This window comes from Camelina sativa, chromosome 13, assembly GCF_000633955.1.
Source record: "Camelina sativa cultivar DH55 chromosome 13, Cs, whole genome shotgun sequence".
Taxonomy (NCBI): Eukaryota; Viridiplantae; Streptophyta; class Magnoliopsida; order Brassicales; family Brassicaceae; genus Camelina; species Camelina sativa.
In genome coordinates this window covers 14,014,927-14,038,687 of record NC_025697.1, presented here as the reverse complement: position 1 = coordinate 14,038,687, position 23,761 = coordinate 14,014,927, and the positions used below count along the sequence as shown (strand labels likewise).

The window sequence follows — 23,761 nt, the reverse complement described above, 5'->3', positions numbered from 1 at the left end:
TGTGTTCCCCCCCCCCCCAACTATCAACATCAGCTGCACCACATTTTAGAAACTATCCACCACCACAAAGGCTATTTCAGAACTCCGTGAATTGAGAAGTTGAAGACCATCCAACCCTATCATCACTAGAAGTTCAAAACAATCAGCCAATTCAATCAAATCCACTAGAGAATGATGCGAGATCTCCACTTCAAAACTCTCACGCTTAAAGTCATCCTTCTTCTCAAAGTAAAAACTTTGACAAGTCATATCCAGTGTTACTGGAACTCCAAGAGGACACGTTGAGGGCTCTAAACACCATACTTATGGTGTCAGACCGTCATAAGTTTACCACCGTCCTCTATCTGGAACCGAACCTAAAACGACTTGGTATGTTGATTTTTGTTGTATGAGTATAGTAAACACGCTTCTGGTTTGCTTTGTATTGATATTGTTTGTTTGATTTTTGTTGTTGGTTTGCTTCTTGTTGTCTTTTTTTGCCGTATGAGTCTATTAAACACGCTTACGGTATGCTTCGCATTGATTTTCGTTGTTTGTTTGTTTTTTGCTGTTGGTTTGCTTCTTTTTTTATATTTTGCTTATGACTTGATTTTTGTATTGTGAAGTCTGTATTCACTTCATGTGTGTTACAAGTTTACTCGGGATGTCAAATCACAATTGGTTCGGAAGATTACTAAAGTTTTTACAAACAAATTTGATGGTCCATATTATAATTGCTCATGTGTGCCTCCGGAGAGACGAGAAAGATACTTGCTCGAGTTTGCGGTATAGTTTTCGGTCATATAGCCTTCACATATAGGTTTTACTTGTGTTGTTTTCACTAAATTAATTTTATTCTCTTTTTTCCGCAGAAAACACACATTTGATAACAGGGACAGTGCAACAGCTTTTCTATGAGATATGTCAACGCCGGATGAAAAACATGGTTGACGCTAGGAAAAGTCGACTGCGACCTAAATGGATCAAGAATACTCTCTGGAAAAAAATGGTTGCGCAGTGGGATACTGAAGAAGCACATGAAAGGAGTCGAACCTATTCCAATGCTCGTATGTCTGACTGTAATAGTATCGGTCCTCACATGCACTTATCTGGGCCAATGTCGTTTTAAAAAGTCAAACAAGGCTTGGTGAGTAACTTATATATATATCTGTACTTTATTTTTCTTACACCTTTGCAACATTAATATATGTCATAAGCCTTTCTTTTTTGTGTAACATTCGAGGAAGAGAAATTGGGGAGACCGGTGAGTCTTGGTGAGATTTTTAAAGAGACACATACAAAGTCAGATGGTACGTATGTCGATCGAAAGGCCCAGAAGACCATTACAACTTATGAGAAAAACTTGCAAGCTAAGATATCTGAGCTCGAGACAGATCCTTCACGAGCTCAGCAGCTCACAACAGAAGATTATACGACCATCTTTCTTGAGGTAAAGTAGCATTTTTCACAATCTATATTTAAAGAGTCTTCGAATTTTTCATGTTCTCTATTTACAATTTGACTTTTTCTTTTTTCAGTACACTAAGAATGATTCACGAGGTAATCTTTATGGACTTGGAAGCCTCAAGGATCATCTTAAGGATCTTCTCAATTGCAAGGGAAATCCACGAGGAGATTATTGATCCTTTGTAGCATTGCAAGAGCAAATGAAGGAAAGTCAACATATAATTGAAGAACAAGTTGCGTATAATACAAAACATGATGCTGAGATTGCTGCTTGTGAAGCAGAACATTCCAAAGTTGTGGCTGAGCAAAAGAAGAAGATACAGCACTTGTCATTGGTGGAAAAGTACTTGCGCCAAACCGATCCAGCGTTTGTGGATTTCCTTGAGTCTGAATCAAGTGAAACACCCACCGAGGCTCCAACAGAAAGAAAAACTCCTTCTTAGGTTACTTCCTAGGTTACTTCCTAGGTTACTTATCTATTTTTTAACTCTCATGAACTTGTCACTTTAGTGTTCTTAATAACTTGTGAGAATCTTAGTTTTAAATTGATCATTTTGGTTGTGTTTTTTGGTTTATTGCAAATGTTGTGTACTTTTGATATTTCTATCTATACAAAATTAGCTTCGTGAATCAGGAATACAACAAATATGAATTCAAAAACAGAACGAAAAAACAAAACAATTCTGGTTTCTGTTCACTATAATCGTTAAACCAGTTGTTAAATTTGTTCTTAAGTAGTCGACAAATAGTCACTAAAACTTTCAAACAGAGTGCCAACATAGTCGTCAAATAGTCGTAAAGTAGTAGTTACTTAGTCACTAAAAATTTCAAATAGAGTAGCAACATAGTCGTTAAATAGTCGTAAAGTAGTAGTTACTTAGTCACAAAATTTAACGACTACAGTACGACTAAGCTAAAACTAATTATGTTCACATCGTATTAATCGTAAAATAGTCTTAATATAGTCATAATTATTTAAGGCTACATTACGACTAAGTTTACGACTACGGTTTTTAGTCGTAAAAGAGTCGCTATTGACCGACTATTTTACGACCATTATTTTTAGAGACTAAGGATTTACAACAATAGTGGTTAGCCGTAAATTAGTCGTTATATCTCATTTAGCAACTAATTGGCGACTATTTATGTAGTCATAAATTGCATGATTTCTTGTAGTATGTGATTCCATTGATGCCCAACGCTTTTCTCATTTATTTTACTTGCTTTAATTTACATTTATTTACTTTCTTGCTTGCTACCGTGACAACAACAAAAACCCCCTTTTTATTGATTCCTAGCATTATATCTCTTCCGAATAAAAATATAATAATTAAAATATATATCATATATTACATGTGTATCCTATTTAAATAAACTGAAACTTTTATTAAGTTCAGATACCATTGGTTAAATCAAAGAAAAAATAATGATATTGTAGAACTTATAAAATTATGTGAGATTTAAAATATGAGGTCATGAGGGTTATAGTGAGATATGTGTTTTTCTTTTAATATATAATACAGAAATTGATGTATCAAAGGTAACTATTTGAGAGTTATAAAAGTGAAATTAAGTGCATATTAATACATTTTTAATATGTTCTATTATATTCAATTAAATTCATTGAGAACACTACTATGATATTATTATGGGAGTTACAAACAAATTTTTATACTTTTCTAACTCCTAAAATTAAATCTCATTTAATTTAAAAGTGAGTGTTGGTGGATCCATAATTTGATTCAAAAGTATAATATGTTACACATTGATTGTTTAAAAAAATAGGAACATATAATTCTCAAATAAACTTGATTTTTTGTTAAAACCAACATATGTGAATTTAAATTTAACTATGGAAATTTTAAAAATAAATATGAATAGATTAGAAAGGCAAGAAATATGAAAGAAATATTTTATTTATATATAAATAAAATAAAAAATTGAAAACATAGTTTAATATATATAATACTTTCTAAATTTAAAATATATAATCAAACTCTTACAACACATATGAGATATAACAATATTTGATATTGGTGGGAAAAGAGGAGAGAATGATTACTTATAAGATGATAATCCAAATTAGATAATGAAGATGAATCTTTAAAAATAACAACAAAGTAAAATATATATCATGTAGTCTCTAAAATAAAAATTTAGCATTAAAATTTTACAATGATATTTCATTTGCTTTTTTGTAACCCATACAACAAAAATAGGAAATCAAAAACAAAAGAAAAAAAATGATTTGAGTTATTGTGGAAGAGAATGAGAGAAGTGGAAGAGAATGAGAGACTGTGAAATGAGAAAGTAAAAGACTCCCAATATGAGAGAATGAGAGAATGTTTATTTATATGATAAGAATTGATGGAAGTTACATTTAGAATTATGAGAGTTACAATTATAATTTATTGTTGAATAAAATTGAGTGGTGGAATATGATTAATGCATAATTTATTTTATTTTCAATTATAATTTTATTTTTATCTGTGAGTGAAATGTATTGTGTTAATTGGGTCTTAAATATTTTTTAAAGCAATTAAACAATAAAAAATAAAAAAAATTAGAAAACATGAAATGAAAATCAACCAATAAGGAGAGACCAAAACTTTACTTTTATGTATATGATTTCTTAGGCAATTTATTCAGAAAATGTTTTGTTTTTCATTGATTATGTCTGAGTAACCTGCTTATTTGGTTTAGGGTTTCTCATTAGGGATTACATGGTTGTTAAATTGATTATTGATTGGGATTCATTATCTTCTTATTCTTCATCTTAGATTGTTCTTCACATTAATTTTTGATTGATCACCTAATGTTAAAAATAATTAATCAATTAATTACTAGGAAAATTAATTATATTCTCATATCAATCCTAACTTATTATTTCTAAGTGATTAATCAAGAATTAATGTTAAAAATAACCTAAGATGAAGAACAAGAAGATAATGAATCCCAATCAATACTCTATTTAACAAGCCAAGTAATCCCGAATGAGAAACATTAAACCTAACAAACAAATTACTCAGACATAATCAATGAAAAACAAAACATCTTCTAAATAAATTGCATAATAAAGGAGTTTAGAATCTTCTCTCTATAGATGAATTCAGATTTTTCTTTCCTAAACGCTGTCAAAATCTATACTAAATAAAAGTATGAGTTATAAGCTTCTTAAGCTGTCCACCTAGGATTTTAAACCACTAATAGGGATTAGACATTTCACTAATTAACTTTTTTAAAATTTCCAGAATTTTATATATTAAAAATTATTTTAAACAACTTATCAAGATTTGACATATCATTCATTAACATTTTTAAAATTTCCAGAATTTTTTAGAAAAAAAAAAATTTAAATTTATGAACAATTTGTATGGTAGTCTAAAAAAGGTTTTATAGTGGAAGAATGTGATGAAGTTGACGAGGAAGAAGAAGAAAAAGGGTATAACAAAGAACCAGATGGTAAAAGTAATGATGACAATTACTACAAAGTTTGACAATGAAAATGACAAGAAAGAATATGAAAAATAAGAAAAATATTTAATAAAAACAGGAAAACATAGGTGGTAGCGATCAATTAAACATGAAAACGAGTTAAATTCATGATGATAAAATTGTTTCATTTTTCTGGTGGTCAAAGAAATGGTTTAGGATATGTGAGGTCATCAGTTTGATTCGCCTCGCCTGGACGTCATGTTAAATTCATGATTTTTTTGTTATCAGATTTGATTTTATAACACAACTGATTTTTATATTTTAAAAAATTGTGTATCTGAAATTTAACTTTTTCCTTAATACTAATTTAAAAAATTTTATAAGATAATATTTTACTACTGTCATCAATCATATATAGTTTTCATCAAAATATATCAAATACACTCACGCATAGCGTGGGTTCAAAACCTAGTCTCTCTAAAGTTGCAGTAAAAAATAAAGGATATGGTTTTTAAAACCCAAAAAGTCTAGATATATCAGCTACATAAGCAATGTATCAGCTCCTACCAAAAAAAAATAAGTAATGTATCAGCTAAATAGAAATATTTTCACTTATATTACACACTCAGACAAAATTGATATTTGACAAATAAACTGCTTTTTTGAAACACTCTACAAAAAAATAAAACTGTTATAAAATGGATATTTATGCATGTGTAGCATAATGCCCTCTTGTTTTCTAGTATATAAATTAAAAGATACATAATCACAAAAGTCATTAACCTTTTCTTACTTGTGTGTGTAATTAAAAAATTGATTAGTTAATGTCGGGGAGAGATGATTAGAAGGTAGTGGCACATTCTCGTAATTAAAGCTTACTGGCGAGGGTAAATAATACCTGGGCATGAAGATAACTTATTAACTGGTTTGAAGTCTCTCCTTTAGGGTTTTCTAGAACTCCATAAATATCACCAGTGTCTTGTCAACATACGCTATCCAAACGATTATCTATATATATTTTTTTGCTTGCTTTTCTTTCTAAAAATGTATTTCATGCTCAATTTCCCTTCATTAAAGCTTGAACTCCTAGTGGAAGCTCAAGATTTTTTGAAACGTCGTTGCTTTCTACAAAGCCGGATTTGCATGCAGTTGAGATGGGATATTTCATCAGCTCTTTTGTGGAGTGTCCGTAATGGATTAGCTTTCATCTCTCTCCCCTTAAATTTTTTTTCTCTCCACAAAATAGCAACTATCATCATCCTAAAGTTAACTTATTTTATAGTTAAATTATGATTGTTATTACAAAATTATAAATTTAAACTGCATTTATGTAGTTTAGTTATTAAGAAATTTGAACAAACATCACATTATTTATTTAAAATTAGATATTATTTTGTAATTTTTATCCAACAAAAATAACTTACATTATTCAAATATTTATTAAAGTTATAACTTATGTACTTAATCAATTCGTAAATAGATTAGAAAATGTTATGTACTTCATATATTTTATATCAAGTATATATAAATATCAAGTATATATAAATATGCTTTAAAGATTCTACTATTATAAAAATAATCAAATGCTTCTCAGATTAGTTTTATGATATTTATTATTATTATTATTATAAATTGTCAAAAATATGTAAGTTTTACCATAAGATATTGATATTATGTGCAAATTTCATATATATATATATATATATATATATCTGTATTATAAAAATATAACATATGTATATATATACCTAGGCATATATATCAATTATAATATTTATTGTTCTCGACCATTATAGTTCAACTTTTAATATAAATAATGGGTATTTAAAAAAATTACGATTTTATTTTCTGAAAAACATATTTTTTTAACAATTTAATTATTTTATCAAATAGCCTAAAATTAATTGAATTTATATATTAAACTGAGGTATTATATATTCCAAAACGTATTTTTAGTGAATATCATAATATATTATTTTATTATGATGAATACAAATATTTCGTCGAAGCCTGTCATGGCAAAATATAACAAAGATACAAGCATATTTAAGCTCAATTACATGAACCCAATACACTAGACGACACGTAAACCAAAACGTGTAACATGGAAAACGCAGTCCACTTTGGTTTTTCTCCATTCTTCTCATTGTCTAAGATTTGATGGATCGGAAAAAACTTAACACCCGTAAATATAATTAAGCCTTGGAAACATGTTCATGAGATTTTTCTTCTACAGATTCGGCCGCTGATAAATTTTGAATTCAACTTAACCTCCAAGTAAAAGCTCCGCCTACCTAGAGATGAGGTCCTCTTCAATCCTTAACTATGAGGATAAATCGGCGAAGAGATTACTCTATCTTTGGAGAAGACTCAATTCAATGGCTAATCTATTCAAAGGAACCGATATTAAAGATGATTTTTCTGTATAAAAGATATATATCTATATATATATATATATATATATATCTTAGTCGACAAACCAAAAGAAGATAAAACGATTAAAATGAAGCAAAGCTAAACAAAGTAGGAAACTATTTATAAAACAAAAAAACAGGGTTCTTCTATATACACTACCGGAAGTTTGACAATGTCTATTACCCGTCCTCCCTAGTCAAGTTGTATCAAGGTGTACTAAATTGATGAACAAACATTAGTTATTCACCAAAAAAAAAGTAATACAACTCAAAATTTAAATTTAGTGAGGTAGATATTGTTAAACATTCATTGGTGTGAGTACAGCCACAAACTAAAATCTGATGGGGGTGTGGTCAAAACTAAGCTTTGGGTGAGACTACAACCCGTCGAGCTAAACATGCACATATTAACATCGTATCATTTTCTCAACCAATTCTGTAGGTTAATTAAATTTCACAAAACTGTTTCGAATTCATAGGTTTGCTTCATGTTACAAGCTTAAACCATAAACGAAGAAGGGATGATATCACAAAGCCAATGCAATTATTGCAAAGCCGAAACCAAAATGCTCCAATTTATTTCAAATAAATTTGAGACTTTTTACGATCTCTACGGATCTGAATTTTGACACAAAGTTTCGTTAAAATTTATATTATTCATATCCTTAAAAGAGTGGCCCAAGATGAACGTAGAACAGAGGACAAAACTGTGCGTTTCAGCAAGAGATACTCTGTTTTTTTTTTTCTCTTAGGCCAAAACAGAACTACAAGACAACAACAGTAGACACAAAGCAGCTTGTTCTATCTCCTTTAGACATCTTTGTTTCTTCACAGCCACGCTACCATGTGATGATGATAATGACGATGATTTTGGTTTTATCTTTTTAGAGTCTAAGACTTTGTGGCTACGAACAATACGAATAGCTAATAACTCTGATCGTCTCTGTTTCCTGAATCTGATCCCACATGCATTGCAAAGTGACTGAAAATTCCACCACAAAACAAAAATTAGGAAAAAAGACTTCTTAAATCATCTTAAGATAAAACAAAGTCAAGAATACAATGATTGAAGGTAGAAGAAGAGACCTTGGGACCAGTTGGTCCACCTCTCCACATTGGTGTCTTGGTGGTCTTGCAATCACTACAACACCTAGTTATCACCTTCTCTTCTTCAATTCTCGTTGACACGTAAGAGGATGAACAAGATCGTAGCTGTCTTGGATCCATCAAATCAAAAGAACCAACCCTTTGATTTCTAGAGCTCCTTTTTGACACAATAACAGTAGTGATCAAAAACTCTTCAATTCTCTTATTCACTATAACTCCTAGAGGATTAATATGGAGAAACTATTGCAACACAGCTTCCTGTTTTTGTAGTATAAGTAATCAAGAAAAGCTTAAGAAGAGCACCTTCAAAAAAACACTTTTCATACCATGGTGAGTGTGGGTGGTAATGAGTATGACCTTTTTGGTAGATTGATAACACAAAACAAAACATCTGCCAAATCATTGTCGGGTGGAAAACCAAGTGGCAGTACGCACGACCGGGATTTAGGATTCTTTTTTCTAAATAATTATGTGTGTGTATTTAGACGTAAGAAAGTAAAGGAAACCATAGATTTCTGCGAGCTTGTTCACATGAAGACAGAGAAAAAAGGAATGAAGCAAAAGCCACCAATGTTTTCACTTACTCATAGACTTCTTTTACTATTATTTATGAGTAGGAAGCCGGTCTTCTTCCCAAATCAATTCAAGGAAAAGCAAAAAGTACACCATTATTTAACGTGAAGAAAAAGCACTATGGAAGAAAGTTACATATCTATACATCGCAATATCGTTATACGTTGAAAATCAAAATCTGAACATACAACGATGCCCTGTGGTAACCCATCTTGATTGAGGCATCTACAAAAAGTAAAGTTCAAGATGATTATTTCAAATTAATTGGTATATATAAATAGCTTTATTGTCATTAAAAAAACATGGTTTTGTAACATATCACTTTGCACCACTAGAACAATCAATAGGCAAGATCCATTATTAAAAAGTTATGAAGGAAAAAAAAAACATATAAACATATCCCTTTTATTTATAGTTTTATTATACACAGCTTTCGTGTACCGCAAGAAACATATGATTCTTATACGGCATGCATATAAAAAGGTTACAACTTTACAGACCATGTGCCAGAGGCCATGGCTATATTGATTTCAGGGAAACCAAAAAAACTTCAAAGATATATAGAAATGTAAACTGATTTAGTCATACATAGCCCATTTAAAAAAAATGAAATATCAAACATGATATACACAAAAACTAATCTCCGTAACTCAATGGCCGATATCCATTTTTCTAACCTTATTCACAATTATATACACATGCATTTTTTTAGTGCAGTGCAAGAAACCTTTTAGTCTAATACGGTAAACAAGGCTTCTTATAAGCCTTATATACCTCGGTTTCTGGCTGTTGTATGTCTCCGGGCTTCCTTAAAAGCTGCTTTAACCTTGAAAGCTGCCTTAACCTTACACCATCTGGCTCTCGGAGATCCCAAATTAACGTTTTCAAAATGAACATCGAACATTCCAGCTTCTTCTGTCCCAGACACAGTAAGACACATCGTTTCAATGGCTTGGTGGGTACCAGGTGACCAGTTCGAGGTCATGTCGTAATGCTGATGATAAGGAAACGCGTTCTCATCCTCCTCTTCATTCTCGATACAACCTCTTGTCACTACAGTTTGCGATTTGCCGTGTACCGGATCCACTTCACTTACTTTAAAGCTGTTTCCCAAAGCCGGTAAGAATTTTTTGTCTATATGAAACGTCGCGGTTGATGAGTTATCGAAACTCATTAGCATATCAGCGTGGCCCGTTGAGCCTGAAGCTGTGTGGCAAACAGACATCGAAGAAGAGCTTGATGGATCCAAATTTCCTAAATATACAGAAAAATAACATTAATTAGTCTATATATAGTAAGGTATAAATATCAAAGAGTACTTAAGACCACGACCGTTATAAATCGTTTACCTAGAAAGTTAATATGCTGTGATCCAGAACATGTTGTGCCAAATCCAGGATCTTGAGGGCACTGTAAGGACCTTTGTGGATGACCCGCAAAAGTCCTATCCTTAACCGCTGTAATGCGGTTAATGTTTTGGTAAGCTTCAAGCTTTAATTGGTCCAAAATCGGTTGATATGCGGTTAGTTGATCGACGTTTTCGAAATCCCCGCCATTGAATGAGACTTGTATAAGTTCATAAACAGAGTTGAAAAGAAGAGATATGCCAGGAGCGTTTGCTTCGTAAATGTAACTCTCTGTTTCGTCCAAAACGCAATCCATTGCGTGTGATACAATTGCCTTCCATGTTTTCTTTGAGATCCCACCACAAAGTATCTGTTAGAAAAATAAAAATAAAAACAAATCAATATTTTTTCATGGTTAGAAAATAATTTTTAAAAGTTTTGAATTTCAAGTTAGGTTTTATATTTCTTACGTTGTATAACGCATTTGGATCTACCGTATACCAGCGGCGAAACTCTTTGACGGTATAAATCTTGTGTTCAGCCAAACGTGTCGCGGAAACGCCATCTTTCGCGATTTTCTCTAGTCTCCAAACATCGTCAAAGTGGCGAGGAGGATGATGTTTTTTATAAGCTGCATAAGCAAAGAAGATTAAAAAACGATTAATAATTTAACCCTAAACGTTTTAACCGCTGAAGAAACGCACTAAACGCTACTTACATTCTCCTCGTTGGTCTCTACATCCAAAAGCTTCGCTTCTCGCCTCCATGGCTCCATCTCCGGTCAACCTAGCACCCAACCGGAACTTCCTACTCCTAGTCCAGCTCGAATTATCCGAGAAAGCGATATCTCCGGTTATAACTCCAACGCCGTTTTTAAGCGTCACCGTTAAATCTCCGGTGAGCAACGGTCGTTTCCCTTCACGTTGCGTGAGAATATTCCGTTTAAATCCCTCAACGGTCCAGCTTTCCTCCGTGAAGTCAGCGTTCAACGGCACGAGCTCGACCCGAGAAGACGAGAACGGTCCGGAACTAACTCGAGTGTTGGTGGTGGCGTCCACGAGCTCGATCACTAGCGGAGTACCGTCCTCAGCTTCGATCTTGGAGCCCGTGAATATCGATGAAGGCGGCGAGTTTATGAACCGCAGCTTGAATCTTGGACGCGACGATGGCGTTTCAGAACGCGATCGCTCCATTGAGACCAGCGATGAAGAGAGGAAAGGTTGAAGAATGAGATTTGTCTCCTCTCGAACCTAATAAATCAATAGAGTTGAGAATAATCATTTACTAATTTGCATATAGTTTTGAATATAACCAAAGGAGCATATGAACGTTCATATGCATACAAAACGGTGCTACGTGGTAAAAAATAGTGGTAATTAAGGCAAAACGATAAATGAAATTTGTTAATTTATTAGTAGAAGATAAATAATCAAACGCATGTGATTACATGATTTCGTTATACTGTATGTGATATTATCATATACTATAGTAACTAGACTTGGGACTAATTTGTTATACTATTGTAACTAGTTACTAGGGACCATTGTTGATGTTGAGAGGAGCCCACGAATATATAAAACAAAGACATAAGAGAACGAGTCGGTCAAACTTGGTGGCTATGGCCTATATATATAAATACACGAAATATGTTAACTTAACTAATCCATGGACTAAGTAGATGGTTTATGAAATGAAAAATTGTTAATCAAATATGATTTGGAAAAAACTCACAATTCTTCTGAGCATGTTCTCCATAAGAACCATGAAATGATTATTTGACTGGTCTCTCATCACTTGCTTCACAACTCTGTGGTTTACATGAGAAAATAAAATTAGAAACTTTGTCCGAAAAATATGAAGATTACTTGTTCGGTAATTAAGATCAAGAACTTACTTCTTGAATGTTAAGTTACGAGCTCTTAAGCCACTGTAACCACCAACCCCATGAAAACTAGGGATGTTTCGAGTACTCTTCATTGAACACTTAAATAAGTTTCAGATTAAAAACTTCAAAAGACTTTTAAAAGTCTTCTGTAAAAGAGAACTCTTCTTTTGTGTGTGTGTGTGTAAGAGAGAGAGAGATGAGATTGCGGAGGAGTGAATGATGAGATATATAAAGGCACTGAGTATTGACGAAGCAGTAGTCGTAATTTCTAGGAAGATTCGTTGCACTGCGGAGTTTAGAACTGCTATTCATTAACCACGCTAGAGTTAGTTATTTAGATTTTTTTTAGTTAATTAATTAAATTTAAAAAAGACACTTGTACTTTTGACAAATAAAGTACTAATAAGATACTTGTGTAGTGTCATGTATGATCCATTATTTAATTCCTGTTTGGATCATTTCGTACAAATTAAAAGCCGCTTGTGTTTGTAATAATGTTGAAGAATATATATATTCGATCCTTCCTAAACCTCTATATGTATGTATTTAAATCCAATTATAACTAGTGTTTAATTTTTTAATCAGCTTCCTCTCGTATTGGAAAAAGTCGGATATAAAGTGGAGATATTTAATAATTTCAGACTATTAAATTTTTTTTTTCCAATCAAACATTAAATTAAATTAAAATAGAATCTCATGGTTGGTTTTCTAAACCGAAAGATAAGAGTTTACTAAATTTTTTTATTTCTTCCGATTTAAAAATTTGTATGAAAACTGATTCATAATTTTGTGGTGATGCGGTATCAGGTATACACCATAAAAGTTTAGATATTGTTCTAACCAGTTTTAACTAAGCTTAAGTTTTGCAATTGAATCAGATAACCTTTTTCATAAGCTAGCTAGATTAAGAATATAAACTTGGGAAAAAACACGTAGATATATATGTCTTCCGTTATAAATTTCAACCATTTCTTAGAGATTTTAGTTAATGATTTCCATCATTGATTTTGTTGATATTAAGAAAACACCAAACTCCCTTAAGTTCAGTCTGTGGTCAGATATGAGCCTGCATTTATGTCAAGAATTGCATCGTAATCAAATGTTACAATCTACGCGGTTTAGAAATTAGAATTATTACTTAAAAAAAGCTTTTGTCCGTTTCTTAATCATTGACTAGATCTAAGAAATAAATACTAGTAATCTCTTATGGTGCTACCGTGGTATGATCAAACCCTACTCATGCACTGATTTAGTTCCAATTGATATTATTGGCCGTATAGTATCCTAGTATTTCTTACTTTACGATGTCTCGCTTTATTCTGATAAAAAATAGAGTATCTCTTCCTATCATTTTAGTTTCCTTTACAGAAAAGTATGATTTAGCGTCTTTTACTTATTTTTAGGTATGAGAGGCAAAAAAACTATTACTCAACCTATATTAGACAAAAACACTGAAACAATAAACATCCAAAATGATTAGAACAATATCTAAACTTTTATGCATGGTAATGACGACTTGGTGATTTGTTTTATTATAATTGCAAAACACTCGAGTGTTTTCAATATTGTCAAGTGTTTTTCGAATGAAATGTAGATTTCAAAAAAATTGTCTTCTTTTTTAATATTGAAAAATATACCTTGGTTGGATAAATCACCAAATTTTCGTGTTCGTAACGTCTATTTATTATTAAAAAAAATACAAAGAAAAATTTTCCATTACTAGTCAATTAAAACTCTAATGGAATTTTTACCTGAAAAGCCTTAATTTGGTATAGGTAGGTAAAAGAATAATGAAATATAACAATATTTTACATATTTGAAAATTTATAAACCAGGCAAATTAAAAGAGGCGTTGACATGGCTAGATCGTCAACTAGAATCCCAAAAAAGCCACGCCTCAGAGGTGATGATGCCGTAACGCGTTTTTTCAGTTATTTATTTATGATCAAATATTAACACTCAAGATAAATATTTCACAAGAACAAAAACATTCAACATAAAATATCGATGTTCTAAACGATTGGAACGACAGATGAAGAATAATAATGTAACACGATTTCTACATCTTTTCCAAAAAAAAAAAAACAAAAAAAACATGTTTTTTCTACATCTACGCGTTATGCTGATGGACAATGTCTTTAAGACTTTAACCAAATAAAATGAAATAGGGGAAGAAGTCTACACGTAGATTTTTTCGGCCAATAACAGTGTTAGTTTTTGAAGGTTGAGAATTTATAAAAATCAAACCGTTAACAACCATCTTTTGTCGATGCTGTATCGAATCATGTATTAGCTTTTGGGGTTGGATTGTCATTAGTCTAATTTGTTCGTGTTATTACAAATAAAATCTAATCCCTTTTTCGTCTTTTATTCATGTTTAAAAAAACTCGAGATTAGTAAAACCAAACATTTTAGCATGTCACCATCTACTACATTATACATATATATATATATATATATGTATATATATATATATATATATATATGTGAATCAGAATCATTCAAAATAGTCACTATGATAATGTCTAATAAAGTTGATTAGATAGAAGTACCATATAGTAGTAGTGCGGACATGATCAGTCTTGGGTTGCCCTATACCCCCCAATTGACATATCTACGATCACATAGGATATTTTGTTTTTCTTTCTAGATGGCTAATTGGCTATAGAAAATTTGGCGATAATGAAATAATTTGTTTGTTTTATTATTCAATATCAGATGTTTAGAGAAATATTTTTGTTTTATAATATATAATATTTTTAATTTTTTATACAACTTTTAAATTAAATTTATATTTTATATTTATGATTGGTTAAACTTTTTAAACGTAAATTAATATGTATGTTTTTACTAAAACAATTTTATATTTTAAAAGAGAGGGGAGTATTAGATAATAAATAGAAACTTTCCTTCTAAATTCGAGGAAAACCGTAAGGAAGCTAAGAGAGGCCGAATAGTCAAACTAATGTTGATTGATATGATGCATATCTCTAAGTTTTGTTTGATCGAGCTTTTTCATTCCTCAATCACTATACGCAACTCTTTCATACATTTATTTTATATATGTCTTTGTTTAACATATATATATATATATTTTTTTTTCAACCAAATATTAATAAATTAAAAGAGAATTTCAAGATTAGTTGTCCAAATCGGAGGAAAAGAGTTTACAAAATAGATTCAAAAATTAAACTTCTTAAAGACCGAGCAACACAATCCGCTCTTACATTGACGTCTCGTGGGATCCTGTCTAGAGTAAAAGAGGGGTAAGAAATTCGGAGTGATGCAAAATCCTCCAGCAGATTCGAGAAAGCGGGCCAATCGTCCGACGTCTGCACCATCGCAACTAACTCAGTACAGTCCGTCTCAAAACCCTGACAAACAACTCTTGCCGCCAGTAAAGAATCCATAACCCAGATCATTGCTTGTAATTCCGCATGTAAGGGGGTAAGGCCTCTTCGGTGGCTCTGTGCTCCCAGTAGGAGCGTTGAATCTTCTTCACTACAGCACCACCAGCCCAGATCCTGAAAAGGATATGTACTTTTCCATGAACCATCAATCTGACAACGGGGAAAGAAACCCTTGTCCTCCAATAAAGGCGGTGAATCCAGATAACGCACTGAGTATGATTTGGCCTCCTCCCACAATAATTTATCATTAGCCGCTTGATTCAAAATTTCAGTTGGCTCTACCTCGATACCTTGGAAAACCTTTTTGTTCCTATCTTTCCAAATTGACCATACAATCCAGGGGAGACGAAGGGCTATATCTGAAACCCCAGATCGGAAAGACGCCCACCAGAATATGAAGTCTAGATTTGCTTAGATCGAGGCATATGGAAAACCTCCTGGATCTAGCACCACTAGGGACAATTCCCAAATGTATCGTGACCGAGGGCATTCAAAGAGCGCATGGTTTATAGTCTCTACTGCTGATCTAGAGTTAAATCAATAACCCAAAACACACTCAACCACGACCTAGTGGTGTCGTCGTAGTACTTCAGGGTCGAATCCACAGAGACCAAACGATACACTATGAAATTATATAGACTGAGTATAGCTAAAGCAAAGAGGAAGTTTGTTTTGCAAGTAACAGAATTAAAACAGAAAATAAATAAGAGTTTGTAAATTTAAGAGAAAGTATTGGGCGCAGGGAATCAATCAAGGGTTAGGATCACGAAATTGGGTGATGGATTGGGATAACTTTAGGAACCGTTCTTGAACTCGGATCTCAAATATAAAACTAACCTACTGTCGCAGTGTTAGTTATCTAAGCAAGAAATCGAATGAACCCTAAACCGTCGTTTGGATCTAAACAATCCTAGCAAGCATTAAGTTCTAGTCCGATTATGTTCACAAGGTGCCCCAACTTCAACTGTCGTTGGCTAAGGATCACCTTGCTCACCTATGTTCTTTTCAAGTAATTCAACAACACTTTTGATGCCTAGATGAATTAAACCTAAGATCATAAACTAGGTAGCTAATCTAGTTTAAGCAATAAGAACAACAATAGATGAAGAACACAAGAGATCAATCCCAAATCTAACAACCTAAATCAATAAATCATAAAACCCCCTTTTGAAACCCGAAACCCAACAGAGAGACTACTCAGACATCGAACAGAAACAATCACAAATCAAATATGAAGAAAACATGTTTGAATTGCAAAAAGAGATAATAGGGTTCAGAATTCTTCTCCAAAGGGTTAGAAAGGATTAGAGATCTTCTCCCAAGCTTACAAGTGCTCAAAAACGGCGTAGAGTAAAAGTTTTCTTTCTAGGGGTCGAGCCCCGTGGTTAAATAGTAAAATAAATCCCTAAAAAGTCGGTTTAAACCAGAAAAGGAAAGATTGCGTCGGGGACGGGGACTGGTCGATCCCGAAAGGATCAGTCGATCCGGAATGAATTTCTGCTCTTACTTCATCTGCCTTCTAGCTCGATCAGACTTCAACCAATTAAGCTCCAGATGCATATTTCCATCCCCAAAACGCTCAGATTCCTTCCAAAGTCACCTAGAACCTGTAAAGACTCACAAAAGACAAAAAGGACTCTAAAAGCACACTTGGACCTAAGAAAAGACTCAAAACAATCCTAAAAACTATAGTTAAAACCCTATAAAATGCAGACACATCAATTCCCCCGGACTTGAATCTTTGCTTGTCCTCAAGCAAGAACAGACAGAAACTCAAGAACAGAGAAAATGTTTGAAAGTGGAAACTCACATTATTCTTGGGAACCTCTTCTCTACACTCTTCATAACATCAAATCGAGAACTACTTTCTGTACTCTGCCCATGGTTAGGATCAACACTCCCTACTCTGATCTCCACAGCCTTAGAGAACCTTCAGTCTCCCCATCGTTGTCTCTCTACATCAGATTAGTAAAAAGGTGCGGTCTTACCATGGGAGTATCGATCATTGAACTGTTGACTCCTTCAACCTCTTATCGCCCAAGACCTCCTCTTATGCTCCCTTTCCTCTCTCTTTTCTCACTTCCAAAGGATTGATTTCTCCCTAATTTTCTAGGGTATTATTTTATTTTTATTTTATCAATCCTTTGCTCTTTTCTTGTGGACAGGTTTCCATGGGTTCCGAAAGATGCACGGGTTTACGCACAACCCTCGGTTCACTTCTTTTATTACCTATATCCTCTTCTTCTCATATTTTTTTCTTTTCTCTCTTTTTTTTTTATTTTTTTTTATTGAGTACTGAAGGGAAGAGAGAGGGGAAGCATACTTTGTGAGGAGATGCACGTCCTGTAAGGCTTGAAGGGAGGAGTCTTGTCCGATGTATACCAAGCCCCAAGGTAAGAAATTAAATCCGGTTAAGTCATGTTAAAGCTAGAGTCAACTTCTGGTTCGACTTAGTGTTCTCCTTGGCGAGTGTCTTTTGGGGCGTGTTGAGACTGCTCATGTTCATTCCAAGCTTCATTCCAAATCAGAGGTACAAAAGTAATCATAAGAGTGTTAGTTCAAAGCAAAAGGTTCCTAGAAATGATCATAGTTTCCCAATTTTTTTTTTTAGACACGACAAACTGACTCAAACAAAAGAAAAATCAAAAGAAACAGCCAAAGAAAACGATATTAGTAACTTGGAGACATCCCTCCCCCAGACTTACTTCACACCGTCCCGGTGTGAAAGTAAAGCTAAGGAAAAGAGACCTCCGACAAAGAAAATAAGAAAAATGAAAAAGAAAAAGAAAGGAAAAGAAACAAAAACCGGTGATCTCGCATCTGGTGTTGGAGTGGTGTTGGCAAGGTTTGTGATGGAATCGACCAATCTCAGGGTGGGATCGACCGATCTGCAACATTATTGAACTTGGAGATACCCACAGCAAACCAACGGGATCGGTCAATCTTTAAGGAGGATCGATCGATCCGAAGCTCCTGGAACAAAAAAATTCGCATCTTCTGCGTTTAGAACCTGTTCCTGAAAACCAAACTCACCACCAAACGTGATTCTCGAATAACTCTGTAAAGAATACAAAAATAGCAACTGTCCTAATAAAAGAAAAAAAAAACCAAAAAGAGAAGGGTAAGCAAATGCAAACCCTTTTGGTTGCCTCCCATTAGCGCTTGTTTATAGTCTCGAGCCTGACTTTTCTTGTTGCTTAGGCAGCTAGTGGTTCCTCCAGAGGGAGGGAAATCTCAATTGGGTCATACTCCGCTAGGTACAGTTTAAGACGCTGACCATTGACAGTGAATTCTTTGCCCTCTTGGTCCCAAAGTACAACAGCACCATTAGGCATGACTTCCTTGATTCGAAAAGGTCCGGACCAACGGGAACGCAACTTCCCAGGAAATATCTTCAGCTTTGAGTTGAAAAGAAGGACCAAATCGTTCGCAGCAAAATCCCTGGGGACAATCTTCTTGTCGTGTAAGGCTTTGGTCCTCTCTTTGTATATCTTGGTGTTCTCATAAGCATCCATGCGAATCTCATCAAGCTCATTCAGCTGAATAAGGCGTTTTTCTGCTGCGGATTTGAGGTTGAAGTTCATCTGCTTGGTCGCCCATAAGGAATGATACTCAAACTCAACAGGCAAGTGACATGATTTCCCATAAACCAGCCAAAAAGGGGTGGTACCGATGGGTGTTTTGTAAGCAGTCCGATATACCCATAATGCCTCATCGAGTTTTAAGAACCAATCCTTTCTGGTTGAGTTGACTGTCTTCTCCAAGATGCTCTTGATTTCTCGATTAGAGATCTCGACCTGCCCACTGGTCTGTGGATGGTAAGGGGTAGCGACCTTGTGTGTCACGCCATGTTTTCGCAAAAGGTTTGCAAAAAGCTTGTTGATAAAGTGAGTGCCCCCATCGCTTATTACCACCCTAGGAACACCAAACCGTGGAAAAATTATGTGCTTGAACATCTTGAGAACCACCTTCGAATCATTAGTAGGACTTGCGACAGCTTCAACCCATTTGGAAACGTAATCCACTGCAACAAGTATATAGAGATTGCCATAAGAGGGTGGAAAAGGCCCCATGAAGTCGATTCCCCAACAGTCAAACACCTCGATTTCCAAGATAAAGTTTTGTGGCATCTCGTTCCGTTTGCTGATGTTCCCACGTCGTTGGCAAGAGTCGCATCGGGAGACAAAGTCGTGTGCATCTCGGAATAAAGTAGGCCACCAGAGGCCTGCTTGGAGCACTTTTGTCGCGGTTTTGAAAGTGGCGAAGTGTCCCGCGTAGTTAGAACCGTGGCAATGAAAAAGAATTCCTTGTACTTCTGATTCTGGAACACATCTCCTGTAGAGGCCGTCAGCACAATGCTTGTAAAGAAAAGGCTCATCCCAAAAGTAGCGTTGCACATCTCTGAGGAACTTCTTCTTAGCATATCCAGTGAAGTTCGGAGGTTCTTCTACTGCACACAAATAGTTTGCGATATCGGCATACCATGGCAAATCGTTAACTGTTTGTTGAAGTACTTTAATATCAGCTTTCTCCTTGTAGCAGTCGAGGAAGGCTGCAACCACATACACATTTTCCTCAGGGAGTCGGTCATCTATGGGGATTTCTTCATCAATTCTCAACCTAGAAAGGTGGTCCGCGACCCCATTCTCAATCCCCTTCTTGTCTCTTATCTCAAGATTGAACTCCTGCAGTAGTAGTATCCATCGCAGCAATCTCGGTTTAGCATCTTTCTTAGTTAACAAGTAGCACAGTGCAGCGTGATCTGTGTGTACAATAACTTTGGATCCAACCAGATAGGATCTGAATTTTTCAAAGGCAAAGACTATGGCGAGTAATTCCTTTTCTGTTGTGGCGTACTTGGTCTGTGTCCCATCAAGTGTCCTGCTAGCATAGTAAACAACATGCAACTTACCATCTTTGCGTTGTCCCAGAACCGCTCCCACTGCAAAATCACTTGCATCGCACATAACTTCGAATGGCAGATCCCAATCGGGTGGTTGCACTATCGGAGCCGAGATCAGTGCTTGTTTGATTGTCAGGAAAGCCTCCAAACAATCTGCAGTAAACTCAAAAGAGATGTCCTTGCACAGCAGCTGGGTGAGTGGTCTGGCTATCTTGGAAAAATCCTTTATGAACCTCCGATAAAATCCCGCATGGCCAAGGAATCTGCGAATGTCTTTAACGGTTTTCGGAGGTTGTAGACTGGACATGACCTCTAACTTGGCTTTGTCGACTTCTATCCCTTTCTCAGAAATTCGATGGCCAAGAACAATCCCATTGGTGACCATGAAATGGCATTTTTCCCAATTCAGCATAAGGTGTTTATCCACACAGCGTTGAAGCACTTTGCACAAGTTGGATAAACAGGAGGAGAAAGATGAGCCATACACCAAAAAGTCATCCATAAAGACTTCCATAATTTCCTCAATTAAGTCGGAGAAGATCGACATCATGCAGCGCTGGAAGGTGGCTGGGGCATTGCACAACCCAAAAGGCATTCGTCGGTAAGCGAATGTGCCATAGGGACAAGTGAAAGTGGTCTTCTCCTGATCATCCGGGTGAATCGGAATTTGGAAGAAACCAGAGTACCCATCCAAGAAGCAGTAGTAAGGGTGGTTCGCTAGACGCTCAAGCATTTGGTCAATGAATGGAAGAGGGAAGTGGTCCTTCCTTGTGGCTGCATTGAGCTTGCGGTAGTCGATACACATGCGATGCCCTGTTACTGTCCTGGTGGGGATCAACTCGTTTTTCTCATTTGCAACTACTGTCACCCCTCCTTTCTTCGGCACTACATGGACTGGGCTCACCCAAGTGCTGTCAGAGATTGGGAAAATAACTCCGGCTCCCAACAGTTTGAGGATCTCCTTCTTCACCACTTCCTTGAGGTTCGGATTTAGCCTCCTTTGGTGTTCGATGGAAGACTTAGATGGATCTTCGAGGTGAATCCGATGTGAGCACAACTCTGGTGATATACCTGAAATGTCATCTAAGGAATAACCCAAAGCCTTCCTATATTTTCTTAACTCGCAGAGCAAGAGTGCGGTTTCAACATTGTTCAGGTTAGAGTTAATGATAACCGGATATGTGGAGTTAGGTCTGAGATACGCGTACCTTAGCCCTTCTGGGAGTGGCTTTAAGTCCAACTTTGGAGCCTTGAGTTCGCTCCAATCCTCCTGATTTGATTTTGTCCCAGGGCAAATTTTGGGATCAGCTGATCTGTCGCCTGGAATGGTCAATCCGTCGCCTTTATCGGATGCTTCCACAGGAGGAGTTGGATCGGTCAGTCCATTTTCCGGATCAGTCAGTCCATGTTGCAGATTGATGAATAGGACTTCATGTTTCAGAACTGCTGCAGCATCGAGTGTCCTAGCCAAGCTCTCAGTCTCCTCAGAGAGATATCCCAGCTCTGGTTCCGTCTTGGTGAGTGCTACAGCCAGATGATCACTTGTACACACTTCATCATAGATCTCACCTGCTATTTCGCCTATTGTATCAACCCAGAAGGTTTGACCATCAATCGTAAGTTTCTTAGCTGCTTTCTCCAAATTAAATCTCAAAATCAGATCATCCATGTGTAAATCGATCTTCCCCTCCTTGACGTTTATCATCGCACCAGCCGTGGCCAAGAAAGGTCTTCCAAGTAGGATCGGTTCTTGGGATTCCTCGTCAAGCTTCAGAACTATGAAATCAGTAGGAATGTAGCAGTTCCCAATTTGCACTGGTAGGTTCTCCAACACTCCTTCCGGGCGTCGAGTGGAACGATCAGCAAGGACGAGGGTGACTTGGGTCGGTTTGAAGGTGTAGAGGCCAAGTCGTGTCGCAACACTGAGTGGCATAAGGCTCACGCTCGCTCCCAGGTCGCAAAGGCATTTGCTGAACTTGAGATCTCCTATCGTGCAAGGCAGGGTAAACGGTCCCGGATCCCCACATTTTTCAGGCATTCGATTTTGGAGCATAGAACTGCACTCTTGTGTAAGGTACATCACTCCTTTCTCCAAACTGAGCTTGTCGGTTAGAATTTCCTTCATATACTTCTTAAGAGATGGAACCATCCTTACTGCTTCGATGAAAGGGAGTCTAACCTGAAGCTCCCCTACTACTGACTTCAGCTTCTCATATTCTCGCTCCTGAATCTTTGATTTGCGGCGAGTAGGGAAAGGTAGTCTGGGTGCGTAGGGTTGCTGCGATCCACTGGGTTGCTTTTCTTCAGGAACTGTTGTTCTACGTTTAGCAACATTATCAGGAATATTGTTGAGAGGTTCGTCATGGTTGCCTTCCTGATCCTGTGTTTTAGATTTGTCAGTCCGATCGCTGGATCGGTCGTTCCCTGCTTTCTGGAAGCAGGGAACTCCTTGCCGCTTCGAAGGGTGACGACATTCACGTATTTTTTTGGATTAGCCTCGTTTTTTCCTGGAAGTGTCCCTGGAGGTGCCTTGACTCTAGCTGCGGATTGTGCCACTTGGTTTTCCAACACTCTCATGTGAGAGTTTAACGATTCGATTCTCCCATTCAGCTCAGAATACATGTTGTCGATCTTGACAGTCACCTCAGTGGCATTTTTCTTCTGGTTCTCCATCAGAGCATGCATCATCTGTTCCAGTTTGCTCTCCTGTGGGACTGCTGCCTGCGGTGCAACCGGTTGATACCCTTGCGCGAAGTTGTTGACCTGAGGTTTTTGTTGGAAATTCGATCCTCCAAAACCTGTACCCTTGTTCTGGAAGCCCTGTGCAAAGTTGTTCTGCTGAGGTCGCGGTGGGTAGACCTGATCCTGAGGATTCTCGACGTTATTGCTCCTATAGGACATATTAGGATGATTCCTAAAATTTTGGTTAAAACCTCGATTTTGGAAGTTCCCTTGTCCTCCCATATAGTTTACTTCTTCCGTACCCTCTTGGTATGTCTCAGCTGGCTGCAAGATTCTCAATCAGTGCATTGGCTTCATTCGCGGTGTTGGTGGAGAAGTCTCCTGATCTAGAGTTAAATCAATAACCCAAAGCACACTCAACCACGATCTAGTGGTGTCGTCGTAGTACTTCAGGGTCGAATTCACAGAGACCAAACGATACACTATGAAATTATATAGACTGAGTATAGCTATAGCAAAGAGGAAGTTTGTTTTGCAAGTAACAGAATTAAAACAGAAAA

The 23,761-nt window shown here is 35.8% G+C and overlaps 3 protein-coding genes and 1 long non-coding RNA gene across 4 annotated transcripts in view; 1 reads left to right on the top strand and 3 right to left on the bottom strand.

Annotated features, from left to right (window-relative positions):
• On the top strand, positions 494–1,970 carry LOC104736714. Its single transcript, XR_759620.2, has 3 exons — positions 494–765; positions 852–1,429; positions 1,518–1,970. It is a non-coding gene; the product is annotated as an uncharacterized LOC104736714 (long non-coding RNA).
• LOC104736712 (GATA transcription factor 23-like) lies at positions 7,932–9,196 on the bottom strand. Its single transcript, XM_010456756.1, has 3 exons — positions 8,760–9,196; positions 8,382–8,660; positions 7,932–8,277 (listed from the first exon to the last, which is right to left on the bottom strand). The coding sequence occupies exons 2-3, from the start codon at positions 8,520–8,522 to the stop codon at positions 8,044–8,046; spliced, it is 375 nt and encodes a 124-aa protein (XP_010455058.1). The 5' UTR covers positions 8,523–8,660; positions 8,760–9,196; the 3' UTR covers positions 7,932–8,043.
• On the bottom strand, positions 9,361–12,409 carry LOC104736711 (calmodulin-binding protein 60 G). Its single transcript, XM_010456750.2, has 6 exons — positions 12,216–12,409; positions 12,053–12,128; positions 11,040–11,571; positions 10,792–10,952; positions 10,325–10,691; positions 9,361–10,229 (listed from the first exon to the last, which is right to left on the bottom strand). The coding sequence occupies exons 1-6, from the start codon at positions 12,296–12,298 to the stop codon at positions 9,742–9,744; spliced, it is 1,707 nt and encodes a 568-aa protein (XP_010455052.1). The 5' UTR covers positions 12,299–12,409; the 3' UTR covers positions 9,361–9,741.
• Positions 18,814–23,761, bottom strand: part of LOC104738230 — a 5,657-nt gene continuing 709 nt past the window's right edge. The window contains exons 3-5 of the mRNA XM_019234563.1: positions 22,998–23,409; positions 21,321–22,899; positions 18,814–20,858 (exon numbers count right to left, since the gene is read on the bottom strand). Of these exons, the coding sequence (XP_019090108.1) occupies positions 18,814–20,858; positions 21,321–22,899; positions 22,998–23,409 (4,036 nt within the window). The remainder of the gene's footprint in view (positions 20,859–21,320; positions 22,900–22,997; positions 23,410–23,761) is intronic.

What these genes read in the sequence shown, in the direction of transcription:
- LOC104736711 (XM_010456750.2), bottom strand. Translation starts at nt 12,298, where the DNA reads ATGAAGAGTACTCGAAACATCCCTAGTTTTCATGGGGTTGGTGGTTAC. An exon ending in CGTAACTTAACATTCAAGAA is followed by an intron (nt 12,129 to 12,215) that starts GTAAGTTCTTGA and finishes TGTAAACCACAG; the next exon opens with AGTTGTGAAGCAAGTGATGA. An exon ending in AGAACATGCTCAGAAGAATT is followed by an intron (nt 11,572 to 12,052) that starts GTGAGTTTTTTC and finishes TTGATTTATTAG; the next exon opens with GTTCGAGAGGAGACAAATCT.
- LOC104736712 (XM_010456756.1), bottom strand. Translation starts at nt 8,522, where the DNA reads ATGGATCCAAGACAGCTACGATCTTGTTCATCCTCTTACGTGTCAACG. An exon ending in GTGGACCAACTGGTCCCAAG is followed by an intron (nt 8,278 to 8,381) that starts GTCTCTTCTTCT and finishes TGGAATTTTCAG; the next exon opens with TCACTTTGCAATGCATGTGG.